This window comes from Scardinius erythrophthalmus (assembly GCF_964197995.2).
Source record: "Scardinius erythrophthalmus genome assembly, chromosome: 10".
In the NCBI taxonomy this organism is placed as follows: domain Eukaryota; kingdom Metazoa; phylum Chordata; class Actinopteri; order Cypriniformes; family Leuciscidae; genus Scardinius; species Scardinius erythrophthalmus.
The window spans coordinates 14,005,068-14,019,324 of record NC_138230.1 but is presented as its reverse complement, the minus strand read 5'-3'; the positions used below and the strand labels follow the sequence as shown (position 1 = coordinate 14,019,324).

The 14,257-nt window shown below is 39.2% G+C and overlaps 1 protein-coding gene across 1 annotated transcript in view; it reads right to left on the bottom strand.

Annotated features, from left to right (window-relative positions):
• Window positions 1-13,782, bottom strand: part of efna3a (ephrin-A3a) — a gene marked incomplete at both ends in the record, with an annotated part of 103,152 nt that extends 89,370 nt beyond the window's left edge. The window contains one exon of the mRNA XM_081376190.1: window positions 13,673-13,782. Within this exon, the coding sequence (XP_081232316.1) occupies window positions 13,673-13,782 (110 nt within the window). The remainder of the gene's footprint in view (window positions 1-13,672) is intronic.
• Window positions 13,783-14,257: the final 475 nt, after the last annotated feature.

The window sequence follows — 14,257 nt, the reverse complement described above, 5'->3', positions numbered from 1 at the left end:
TGATGGCTTGGCACATCGGAGTGTTTTTTTGTTATTATATGCTTAGGCGACAGGAACAGTAAGAGGTTAAAAGGTTAGTTCACCCAAAAATGAAAATTTTGTCATTAATTACTCGCCTTCATGTTGTTCCAAACCCATAAGTCTTTCATTCATCTTCGGAACACAAATGAAGATACATTCCAAATCTGAGAGCTTTCTGTCCCACCATAGACAGCCTATAAACACTTCAAAAAGTTCATAAAGAGAACAGTGGCGTAGCACACAAGAATGAACCTCATTGGTTATACAGCACGTTTCAAAGTTTCACTTGTATAGGCTATCTATGGAGGAACAGAAAGTTCTCAGATATCTAACTCAACTTTCCCTTTAAGGAGAAAAAAAATACTATCTTTTTGCAATACTCTTTCTTTATTTTACTTATAAGCAAACAAATCCACTTGTACACATCCCTAGTGTATTGTATAATATCACAGCTGTTAATAGCTCATATACAAAATGGGGAACACATCTCTTAATTTCCCAATCGACATTTAGTGAACAGTCACAGTGAGGCAACTCGCTGCTGCCCACGATGACCAACTATCTATAGTGAGAGCAAGGCTCTGTGGTTTAGCAAATTCATCTACGATACTATTGTGTTTCATTTCATAGAGGCCATGAATTACCTCAGCGCTGTAAAAATTTACAAGACGGTAGATCTTTAAAATGCAGATCGAGCGCTTTTATAAGGTGACGAAAGCCCACATCTCCAATCACCAAAAACGGCTGCAAATCTTTGGCAATGAACACCCCCACTGCCTTTGTTATTTCTTATGTCTCTCAGAACCAGTTGGGTATGTATGCTGGAAGTAATCAGCGAGGGACTGTTGCTTTTTGGATGAGTGTAATACCTGCTCTGCTATCCTGCTTTCAGACAGTGATATCACTGCGTGATGGCGCCGCAGATGTGCGGTCATGTTGAAAGCGTTTCCATTTGAGTAGACGACACATGTAAAACAATGCTTACACACAATCATTTTTTGTTCGTTTTTTCTTCCTCTGCATTATACTCAACGGCAAAACCAAAATGTCCCCACACATTTGAAAGAAGGTGGTGCTTCCTCGTACTGCAGCCTCCCTTCACCGCTTGCCATTAGGCCTGTCACTTTTGTGAAAAAATCCTGTTAGATTTTTGAGACATAAGTGTTGATTGAATTGATTGTAAAATCGATTTTCCATGTCTAAAGACGTTTCCATTTTAAATGTCAAATATAGGCAAATCCACGGACAACTAACAGGCATTAGGACGAATGTAAAGAGGGCGCCTGAGACGCACAAGTCAGCAATATTTCTGATGATTTAGTGGCGTGAAGTTTCGTGCACAATGACAAACAGGAGTGCAACATTCTCGAAAAACAATAAGCAGAGTGGACTGCCATTACATCAATGAAAAACATTACTGCAGGCTTCAACATGGCTGTGTTTACGATTAGAAATGTCAAACAAATTTTGTAGCCCGATTGTAGCCCACATTTTTGTAGTAAAAAGAGACACATTATGCAGAAGTATAATTTGCTGTTACAGTATGTGTGTTTGTCAGAGCCTGCAGTTGCTGTGTGATGCGCGTTCGCTGCGAGCGTATCGTGACGAGCTGGACGCGCTCCGAGAAGGCCGTTACAATCGATTCCCTATTTTCGTATTCGACACTTGTGTTGGTTGGTCCGATCGATTCAATCGTTTTTCGAACTTAAAGTGACAGCCCTACTTGCCATGTTAAAGTGAGAAACCAGCATTGCAAGCATGGTTAAGCACCCCCTAACTTTAGTGCATAGTGATTGGATATTTATTTGCGGGGAGGCGTTTTGCAAGCGCATATTGAACTGTTGATGTCGTACCGAATGGTTCAATATTATATTGAGAATTGTGGCATCCCTACTAAAAAAAATACAAGATACTTATGGCTCTTTTGTTATTTTGTGGTCATCATGGCAAGTGCATACAGAATACCTGACTTTGTGACAAGTGTGATGATTAGGTAACAGTGCTGACAGTGACTCTCCAGGGAGGCAATCAGAGGGACTCAAGGGAGTGATGTCACACACGTACCTTTCATACAACAAACACTGGAACATGTTTTTCTCTTTCACATGACACACCTGGAGTGAAGCAAAGACATGGCTCAAAACAACCCTGAAAAACAGTGCAAGTTTCATTTGGATGCAAACGAAAACAAGACTTTGAGTGAACAACATGTCTATTCCAAGACTGGAAATTTGAAAGAGAGAGAAAAAAAAGTGTTTGGCTTTTAGTTCATGTCTGTTAGCTTTGAGTAAGCTTTTGCTCTCTAGAATGAGAGTGTCCCTTTACCCAATACCAGCAATTTTGACTAGTATATTATGCAATTATGTAGTGTATTATGTAGTGTAATGTAGACTGAGACACTATATCACAATGCACTGACTTTGTTCTAATTGTACATTGAATGTAACTCTACACCCTTGCATAATTTAGTACAAGGATTCATGATTATGCAAATTAGCCACGCCTCCACTCACTCACACCAGCTCAGAGATGTACTCAGTCAACTTTTACTCAAGTTACTGTAGTAAATGCTGCACAAAGATATCACTCTTTCCAACGTTGGACAGATAACGGTAATTAGGCCTAATATTATCAGCCTTTAGCTTGACTACGTAATCAAACAGATAATAATGTGTTGCTAATGTTACACAAACCATGTTTGCATTCGCCTTCTAAAAACCAGTATCCTTAGAAACGCTTTGAACAACTTGAAAAAAGGCATAGCCTATAGTTCATCATAACATCATAATATACATAATTCACCCGCTATATTGTTAAATCTACCTGTCTAATTTTTCATATCAAATATCAAATATAGCGGGATATTCTGGCTTCTCTCCCTGCATTACAGCATAGTAATGATGATATGCTAAAGCCCGCCCGCATGTTGCATTGGATACAAGGTAGTTTGTGATGTAAGAAACACCAACGATTTCAAACAGTGTTTTTGAGACTGTCTTTGGTTAACAGCAGTTTTAAGGAGAAAATACTCAGCAAATGTGTTGACTTATGAATTTGCGCATGGTTTGTCTTATTAAGCAGATTAAAAACACCACAGACATGTAAACAACATTAAAAACTTGAAAGAACGAAAGAAAATTTCAATGGTTTGAAGCCTGAAACATCAACATAATGCACTTCTATCCCTCACAGCCTAGGTTTTGGTCACATAAAATGAAGTACTTCTAATCCACCTAAGGACCATAATACAACGATAAGAAGGTATAGGCCTACAGCTATTGGGGCCATGAGCCTAAGCATAAAAACAGCAATTGCAGACTACAAAATGCTCGATATAAGCTTATATATACTATCCTGAACAGACTTCCCAAGGCTTTCTTTGTGTTAGCAACATGAAGTGGATAGCTACAATCATTATATCAAATGGAGCTTTACAACTACCTGACAGAAGCACTAGAAGTGCTCTGAGGCCAATGCAAGTAGTCCATTTAAGTGTTACTATCTTAAGATCTACAAAATTACAGTTTTAAAATGATCACTAAAGTTTTTTTTTTCTTTTTTCAACACTTATGGTGCACAAGTTCAGTCAAACTTCAACCTCTACTCCCAAAAAACAAAACAAAAAAAAAAACGTAATGGCAACTGGAAAAAGATGCTAATGAAAAGGAAAACTAAACTAGTTTTAATATTGAAGAAAATACAAGTGTGCTGCTCTGGCTGGTTGTGAGATATTGCTATAGTCTACGTTTGGCAAGTTTTCAACACACAAAAATTGCCAGATCACTTAAGAAAAGCATGATTTCAGGTATCGTCTGTGTTCATAGCACAATTGCAGGATAAGTTATACACTTTTTTTACTGTAATACTTAAGGTTAAGGTTAATAAATCCCTGGAAAATGGAAATAAGGCCCTTATAAAACCTTATACTTCCAACTGACCCATGATGACCAAATGTTCCACCCCATCAATGACTTCCATTTGACTATCTTTTTTTTTTTTTGCTTTCCATCTCTCATGCATTCTCACTTTTTGTTCCTTAGGAGTCAGAAGGGGATGATCTCAGGGTAGAGTGTTTGAGAGAGGCAAGCTTTACACTCTCTCCTCTCAAATCAATTCCTCCTCTCTTCCCACTCCTGCTCTCAATTCTAATTGGTATTTCTCACACACTGTCACATTCAAGCAAAAAAATGAATTTGCGCATTGATTAGCACAAGGCCCGAAATCGACCGCTCTTCAGGCATCCAATGGCTCGTATTTAATGGTCATATATTTATTTGGAGGCTAGAGGTCCTTTCTGCATTCAGCTGGGATCGACCACCTTCCCTTTCCTCAATCTGACTTTCCCAAGGGAACACAGAGAAATTATGCAGCAAGCCATTGGTTTTACTCGGCAAAGGCTGTAGGCATGAGTCACACCGTGGCAGGGAATTCACAGAGGTCCTTACGGACTGTCATCCTCCATGCCGAAAATAAAGAGAAGGTACAGGTCGGACACATACATCCACCTAACCGCTCTGCGTACGCTTCTTCAGACAGCAGACAGAGGCAGTCTTTCTCTTTATGCATGCAGTAGGCACAGGACCAGGGGGATGTTAGGCACAGATGTGTCATTTCTAAAGGAATGATCCAGCCTTGTTGGGAGCAACGGGAAAACAGGTTAATCGTGCTTCCAGCAATAAAGATCAATTAGAGTTGCGATTGATTGGAATTTGTAGGAATCAAGAGAAACAAAGAGAAAACGTGACTGGTACACATACAAATTTCAAAAATAGGCATTTCCTACTTCCTCTGTGTCCGTAGTAATTCATTGGCAGTGAATGACTGAACACTGAATGCTGGAATAAGGTACATTTGATATGCAGAATCAGAGATTCTCTGTCATCATGCCAAGCCAGATGGACAGACTTGCATGAAATCAGCTGGCAAATCCACTTGTCTTTTTCTTTTCTTGAGAGCGCAGCCACCGCATAACGGCGACAGACTAGCACAACACATGCTCGCTTGCCTAAATGCATCAATCCACATAACTAAAACCATGTGGTTCAATAATCATCCTCAAGTTAACCTTTTCCAGGAGAAAAATAGGCCTACCTCTTAACTTCACATTCTATAGCCCACATTTCCAATTAATTTTCTAATCTTCACTGTTGCTCCTAATTTCTCGGTGTTAATTAATTTGCCAGTCTCAGTTTCTTTTAACATCTTTTGAATAATTCCTTACTCCAGTAATATTGTTTTATTCCGTGTTCCATTCCATCGATAACTGACTTTCCTCTTGTTCTTGGGCAAAAAAAAAAAAATGCTCAAAGACTGAAATAGATTTTTATCTACCTGCACAAATTAAGTCCCTTGGCATGAGGACTGACTTGAGGAGCTAGGTTTTGAATTCATTACATTTTTTATTTTATTTTTTACATCCAAGACATTCGAGGGCATAATACACATGCATCCTTTCTTGACATTACATTATGTTAAATCAAAGTTACATCATTCAAATCATAAATCACAGTATTCAACAACAAAAGAAATCCTTACACATAAACATTATGGATAAGCACATATTTGGAAGTGACATCAATATTAAACGAAGAAAGTAATAATTGCGCAAATTTATAAGATTTTATTATTATTTCTGTTTGCTCGAACTGATTTGCTGAAACCAAAACAGGGACGGTACTAGATGAGCGCCAGCCAATGAGATTGCCGTTTGCACGTTATGCCCACTACCGGAGAAACGACACGCCGTTCCAGCCCTATAATAAAATTATAATGTGTTATGATTAAATATTCCCATGTCCCATGAGCTAATTTGCTACAAATGATAAAACTTTAGTGGCGATGCAGCACTGGCTCGATCGGGCTAGTGACAGTTCTGTCAACTGTCCTGAGCATCGTTCACGCTGGCCACTGGGCAGTCCTTATTGTAAGGCCCTAGATTAATTATGGTGGCATTTTGTGGCACCCTGCGGTTTGTACATCAACACTCTACATGGTGGCTTTCAGTCTGAGACGGTCATAGCACTAAAGACTAAATTTGGAGAGAGATGTGAAAACAGCTAAATAGTTAATGAAGCACAACTGATGAAATGGATGGCATGCAGGGCATGAGACATGCTTTTAAAAAATTGAACTATTTTAACTCAACAGTGTCTTCAATATGCAACAGCTCTGGTAAAAGAAACTAAGCGTGCATCTGATGAAAAATGACTAACAAATAAAATAGCACAGAGAGAACTTGTTCAATCGCCCAACATCCCACTGCAGCGGATTTATCTGTCCGGAACTCAAGCAGTCAGTTACAAAAATGAACATCACTAAAAACTAGGCGTGTGCACCAATAGTCTAAATATTCAATCTGTAATAATTATTAAAAAAATAAAATTACTATTCGAATTTTGCTACAAGTTCCTTTGCTGACTGTAAATGCAGTGAATCCATGATAAATCCTAAGTTTAGTGAAAACTTCACGATTAAAAAATAACGATTGCAATTCATTTAAATAAATGGATTTTCGAATATTCGTTTTTTAAGAGCCCAAATATTCAAATACAATATTTTTGAAAAACGCCCATCCCTACTAAAAACTTTTAGGAACTTTTGTACTCTTTCCTGAACTATACTGAACCCGTTCTTGACCTGTATCTGAGGGTATTGTAAAGAAGGAAAACATTAAACCAAATTGGCATCTTAAATTATTCAAGAAACCTGAAAGGCATAGTTAGAATAACACAAGCTTATTCTACATGCTTACCAGAACAGACATTTTTTGTTGTTGTCAGCAACTGTTCTTTGTATGTGACCTTGTTTTACTGTGTGAGTTTTGTCTGGGTTTTTTTTTCTGTTTTTTTTTTTTTTTTTCATTAATGGGGTATATGTGACTGTAATGAGCTGCAGGAGGAAGCCTCCTGCTCGGCTGGTCATTGATCACTCCACCCAATGCCTCCATTTCCCAGGGAAACCATTTGTCAAGATGATAATTTGCTCTGTAGCACAGAAGATTGTGCACTAAATAAAAAAACTTTCCTAGGCTTTCCTACTGGTTTTTCCCACCCACTAGTCCTGTTTCATCTAGTTGAAAAGAAGAAAACATTTAGTCTGGTCTAATACAAAAGAAACAATCCATAAGGGTAGCATCATCACATTGTCACCTCTAAAATTTGATTTTAAGCTTTAAAAAAATACTGCTCAAATACTGTACATCCACTGCCTATAATGCCTGTTAATGGCAGTATTTTAACACTTCCAAGTTAACTACCTCAGTATGTTCTTGTGGTCCACCAATCAATTACTTTCAAGTGAATAATAAAAAATAATAATAATGGAATTAGCACAATGGTGTTCAATAGATCTGGGGACCCACAGCACTGCATATTTTGTATTTCTCCCTCATTTACGCACCTTATTAAAATCATCAGGTTATTTGCAATGAGCTGCATGAACAGAACTAACTGAACTATAAAATGTGCAGTGCTGTGGGTCCATAGGACTGAAAATCAGAACCACTGATATAGCAAATGCTTTTTTTTCAAATGTAAAAACCTTAAAACTTAAAACATATGAGGAAGCAAGTGCTGTGATTCACATGCACATACAGTCGGGACATTTACAGAATTCAAGACAAGTGGTCACAGAAAGAGTCTTTAGATTGTTTTCACCCAACTTGGGCTCTGATTTACAAAGACTCCACATATAGGATACTAATTCACTTGTGCAGTGTAACAGATTGCATGTAGTGACTGTATTGCAAGTTATTTTCTTGAGAATAATATTTAAATATGTTAGGCAGATAGGCACACCCATATTTAAAGGTGCATTGCGCAAGTCTCTGAGTTTTTGCAGAACTATGCCCCCTCTGGCGACAAGCGAAACTGCAACACTGCAACTGAACGCGCATGACGTCACGCCCAGTCTCAAATTCCGACCCGAATCCCTCTTATTTATTTTACTGTACAGGATTATAGAGGCAATCGCAGTGATCAGAGAAGGGCTCATTCAGCCCATCAGGCAATTGTTTAAGCATGTATGGGTTAGAAAAACGGGTATTTTTAACATGAAATGTTGCGCAATGCACCTTTAAAGATGTTTGTGTTTGGCATTATACAGACACTGTATTATTTCATTTATACCCAAAATAAATCTGCAAGACAACACTTGCACACGCTGGGGGAGAGATGTGCACTAGACATGAAACCTGACAAATAGAACTGTAAGATTAAAATGGATTAAAATTACCTGTTTAAAAAAAAAATAAAAGTTATAGTATGAATTTTATGGCATTTTATAGTACGCCATTACTAGGGATGAATGACCATAAACAACGCAACTAATCGACGCATTCCAAGCAAATCAACTAATTTACGTAATTCTACAAGTCAAAATCTACAAATGCATTCAAAATGTGCAATATGTTCTCTAGCCACTTTAAAGCAACTGATGACAAGATGGTTTTTTGTAAAGTATATAAATGTAATGTAAAGTATCTCTTCAAACAGGTGTTTTAGCACAGTAACCACAGGTGTCATTCATCACATTAATTATAAACGTTTCATTAATCTAATGACAACCGTAAAGGATCCAAAATATTTTAGTCTTCATTTTGTTTTAATATTTTAAAACAAACTTGTAAACTATTTTGCTTTAAAAAAAGAAAGTAAGTGTGCTATCAAATGGCACTTGATTTGACATGTCACTGACTGTATATTGATATTTATTCATTTTGATTAATATTTGTGTCCAAATGCTTTTCGGGGCCACTGGATTAATTTCATATTTAATGTTCAAAAACATATTTTCACTTTAGCTTTTGTAAACTCAAACTTTGTAAATCAGAGCCTTAGCTGGTTTTAGCAGGAACAATCAAGTCATCAAGTCTCACAGCTACTTCAGGGGTAAACAATTACAGAAAAGAAAAAAAATATTATTTAGCAACACACCACAAGCAAGAATAAATCACTACAAGCTAGTTTTCAAATGAATTTGACCCAGCTATTAAAGGTTGTAGTGCTGCAGCCTGTATGTTCGTTCTTTCACAGCACATATTACATTTCATTTTGTCTTTCTTCTAAGGTAAATCTCCCCTTACATAAGCCCTTCACCGTTGCCTAGCCCAGAGCTCTGAGAGCGGTCTGAGAGCAGGGCTCTCATTTGTTATCATCATGTTGACAGAGGCTGACCAATTAATGGGCCCTGCTCTGATACCGGGCCGTGACACCAACCTGGTGCTGGGTGCAAGAGGCCACGGCGCCACAGGAAATGTACCCAACGGTTACTTGCTCAGCTACACATGTTCCACATCAAATGTTGCTAATTAGCAGAGAACCTGGGAGCAGCAATGATTTAAAGGGATAGTTAAGCCAAAAATGAAAATTAGCCCATGATTTACTCACCCTCAAGTCATCCTGGGTGTATCTGACATTCTTCTTTCAGACGAATACAATCAGAGTTGTATTAAAAAATGTCCTGGCTCTTCTAAGCTTTATAATGGCAGTGAATGTTTTTTGTTTTAAGTCCATACAAGTGCAACTATCCATCATAAAAGTGCTCCACACAGCGCCGGGGGTTAATAAAGGCCTTCTGAAGCGAAGCAATGCGTTTGTGTTAGAAAAATACTCATATTTAACGTTACAAAGTAAAACTCTAGCTTCCGGCCAAGCGGCCATACGTAGTCGACTTGCGCCTGAGGCGCAACTTGTAGCGTAAATATCAGCAGTACATCGCATTACTCAGAGGAGAACTGGCCCCCGACTGAACCTGGGTTCTCCCAAGTTTTTTTTTTCTTTTCTCCATTAGGTCACCAGATGGAGTTTTTCGGTTCCTTGCCACTGTTGCCTTTCTCAGTTGGGGACATTTGGGGATATTTAATTTAATTAATCAAATCAACAATACTATTGATCAGCATTACCAAACGTGGACGTTTTCCACTAGAAACAAACATTGATGTATTATTTTAATTTAATACTGTGAAGCTGCTTTGATACAATCTGTATTGTGAAAAGCGCTATATAAATAAACTTGACTTGACTCACATAAGTTGCGCTTTAGGCTTAAGTCGAATCCATATGTTCATTTGGCCGGAAACTAGTTATTTTACTTTATAAAGCTTTAAATATGGATATTTTTCTTACACAAACACATCGCTTCGCTTCAGAAGGCCTTTATTAACCCCCCGGAGCCATGCGGAGCCATGTGGACTTCAAAACAGAAACAACCATTCACAGCAATAATAAAGCCGATATAGGCCTAATATAACTCCATTTGTATTCGTCTGAAAGAACAATGTCATATACACCTAGGATGATTTGAGGGTGAGTAAATCATGGGCTAATTTTAATTTTGGGGTGAATTATCCCTTCAGTGAGTGTGTGTGTGTGTATTAGGTTGTATTTTTCCTGTCACTCGTGTGCATGAACGTACTTCTCGTTCGGCTTACAAGTCAGTTTGATCCGCATAAAGTACATTAGTATGCGTACTGGTTTGCAAGGGACTTTGCGTGTGTGTTGGACAGAATGCAACTAAATGACTTTGTGTGTGAGTGTGTGTTCCATTAGCTGGGACAGCTGTAATGAGCTTGGGTTGCAGTGCCAGTGCCAGCAGAAGCTGAGAGCGTTGCCTCCTAATGGGGCCGTGCAGATGCAATCAAAAGCCCAGCCGTGTGCTACTGACTCATCCTCACCATCCGAATCAACACCCTATCCATGTTCCGTTCAGTTGTTTACACATATCTGAAGCCCTCCGTGCAAATTTCTCTCATATTACACCAGGCAGTCACGTTCTTTCTGACTTCTTCCAGATTTGGCATTTTCCCCAGACACATCATCTCACATGATTGATGAACCTCTATTCACTTGACTTTACAGTGAAATTTCAAACAGACTCCGTGAGCAAGGTTTTCTCGCCGCGTCTATGAAAGCGCTTTTATCAGTCTGCTCTTTTATCTGTCTCGGCGATTTGAGTGCCAGGATGCGGAGTGAGAGTGATCCCGGATACTAAAGCCCACATAAAGTGCTCTACCGACTCCTCCGCTAACTTGTCTACCTCAGCTGGACCGAGCGTTAGGCGCAAAAGGCGGTTCTCACCTAGAACTGTGACAACCCACTGGGCCATAAGCACTCTCTCATGCCCTTGAGGGGCTCATGGGAGCCGGTTGGTTGGGAGATTGTTGCTCCAGTTTGTACCATGCCTGCATGCGCTTCTGAGCAGTGTGTGGCCCGAAGCTTTAAGCCTCTCAGGACTGATCTGGGATCAGTATTCATGCCGTAAGGCCTCAGAGAGTTCCTCGGATACCTGCAATCTGGGTCAGTTTACGCATTATTTTACAGATCTTCTCCCAGTGTGGGAGTAGAAATAGACTCTGTACTAACAGAGACATGTAGGTACAAACTCCCTGACACATGCACAACTCTTAGGCTACGTCTACATTAATCCGGATACATTTGAAAACAGCGTTTTCGTTTAAAAACGCTCTCCGTCCACACTAGCGTTGTCAGGCGTTTTCCAAAAGTTTCTCATCCACACCGAAACGCTGGTTACTGCGCATGCGTAAAACCTCACTGAGATGATACAGACAGAAAAATAAATAAAGTTATCGCACAATTCTTCTGACGGAATAATTTTGTTTAGCAAAACATCTCACCATTGTTTGGTCACCATTTGTTTGGTCTAAAATGCAACCGCTCTCATGTTTTGCTGCAAGACAGCAATTGTGAGAACATTTTCGGTCATCTTTGCAGGACTGTGATAAGAAGAGTGCGCAAAGTAACATTTTAGCAACAGTGTGAAAGTGAATAGCACATAACAGGCACAATACCGGTATAAACATGAATATCTATTGGTACAATGTGCGTCACATGACTAAACTTGCGTCATCGTTTTTAAATACCTCTGTTTTGACAGTCCACACTACAACGCCAGTTTCAAATTTGTCCACTTTGGAAAAAAGTTTTTCATTAATAAAAACGCCATCTCAGTGTGGACGGAAGGCCAAAACGGAGAGCAAAAGATGCGTTTTCAAACGAAAATGTATTAGTGTGGACATGGTCTTAGAAACATTAATACACAACAATAACCGCTGAAACATTAGCCTAAAAGTTCTCATTAATAGCTATTTTTCAGAAAGGCTTGCACCTAGACTCAAAGAAACAAACATCTCAAAGTATATTTAGCTATTTTTCTTCATTAACTGGCATACATACACAAACCTTTCACTATTCTCTACAGCATAGGCCTATATCATAATTGAAACAATTAATACTACTGATGCAACAAAATGAATGAAATTATTCTATACAGCCAACTTTTATCTAGCTGTATGAATAAAGATAAACAAACATCTGTAGACATCTAACCAAAACTTGCGTTCAAACACAAAGGATAATTAAAGGTAATAGATAACAGTATCAACAGAATGTGACACACAGGGAAACGTGTGACTGCTGTGCACTTTGAAGATGCTGATAATGAGGACCTGGGTAGTAATGAGGCTCTTCTCATATTTTTCTACACACACACAAACTCTCTTACACACTTAATTGCTGCTGCAGCTGGTGCTTGTTGGGCCCATAGTTTGCTCTAGAGGTTTTTGAGTAATGCTAAAACCATGTTTGGAGTGCAATGCTCGCTGACATTCATGCCACATATTCTGACCCTCAGTTTGAATATGAGAAATATTTCCATACTATTTCCATCACATATAGTGATGCATATCAATAGTAAGATGAAAGATGAAAATACAGCAAGAAAGAAACCACTGGAAGTGATACAGAGGACGAGAAGAAGGCGGGTAAGCAGAATAAAGCCAGGAGATAAGTGGATGAGATGAATACAAATAGACAAGAGGTGGGGGGGAGGGAGGAGCTGCTCGCCCTCCCTTTTATCAGAGGAGAGATAAATGTGATCAATCTTAAGATAATAACACTAAAGGCACAAGACTTCTCATTCATCACCACTACAGTTCTTGTAATTACAGGCAAAAGAAATTAAACTGAAGAAAGGCTACGGTATAGAAGCTCTCCTAGACAAGGGAACAGGGCAGCAGGGGAGAAGAAAAATATCTGTGGCCAGATTAAAAATAAATAAATAAATAAATAAAGTGAAGAAACGCACCATAATGATTTTCCTCTCAGATTATTCAGCTATCCAGTCTAGGCTGTCAGGTAATGTGAATTACCACCTATCAGCACACAATCAAGTCCTGTGATACTAAAAGAAATAAATCAGTCTGGAGGCTGAAGCAAGCATGTCTCAATCAGGAGACACTTCATCAACTTCCTGAGCGCACGAATCGAAATGTACAGCACGTGACCAGAGTGTTGTCCACTAAATCAAAACTCTCAGATACATCTCACGAAACCAGTCAAGAACATGTGCGGGTTATGCATCACCCTAAAATTATTATATAAATCTGGGATGAAAATGTGGTTAATTGCCATAAATAAATCACAGTGACATTACACAAAATCTCAATTGTGCTTAACGTAAACACCTAAGCTGTGAGGAGGGGAAAAATCTAGTTGTGATTGTCTGGTGTAAATATGTCCCGGACATGTATTCGTGAGATTCGTTTCTTTTCTCCCTCGATCTCTACGTGTCAACTGTCTTACGGGACCTAAAATATCCCCACATCCGACGTAAAAAAACTTATGAACCCACTTACTGGAGGTTTGAGCTGTTCCAGTACACGGCGTGACGGTTGTTCCCGTGGACCGGGCGCAAGTTCGCCCAGGCAAGCGCGAGGAGGTAGAGAGAAACCGCCGCGAGAGCCATTATAATATTCCTGCGTTCACGTGCACCTGCTGTGGTCTCTTCGCCTTCTTCGACTCTCAGTCCCCCAGTCCCAAGCAAAACTACCGCTTTTTACAACATTTCTGCGACTCAGCAAGTGGACAGACAGTCACAAAGCGTTTATTTGGCGATAGTGCCGCAGTACGGCTAGTTTGTTCAGTCACAGAGCTTCGCGCTTTCCCGAATGCAACTCCATGGCAGAGAGACACTCATCCAAGGCATCCTGAGCAGGTCTGTTGGAATTTACTGAAACAAGTTACTGAATAATTCCTTTTTGAAACAAAATCCTCCACAAGAGAAGAACAATGGTACGATAAACTGTCGATGGACGGTTGAGACAAAAAGGAGAGTAACTTAGCCTACACGTCTTCAGCGGCAGGTGTCTCTTTGGTTAGGTGACTGACTGGCGTCGAATGAAGAACATAAATAATAACACACTCAATAAGTGTAAAAAACG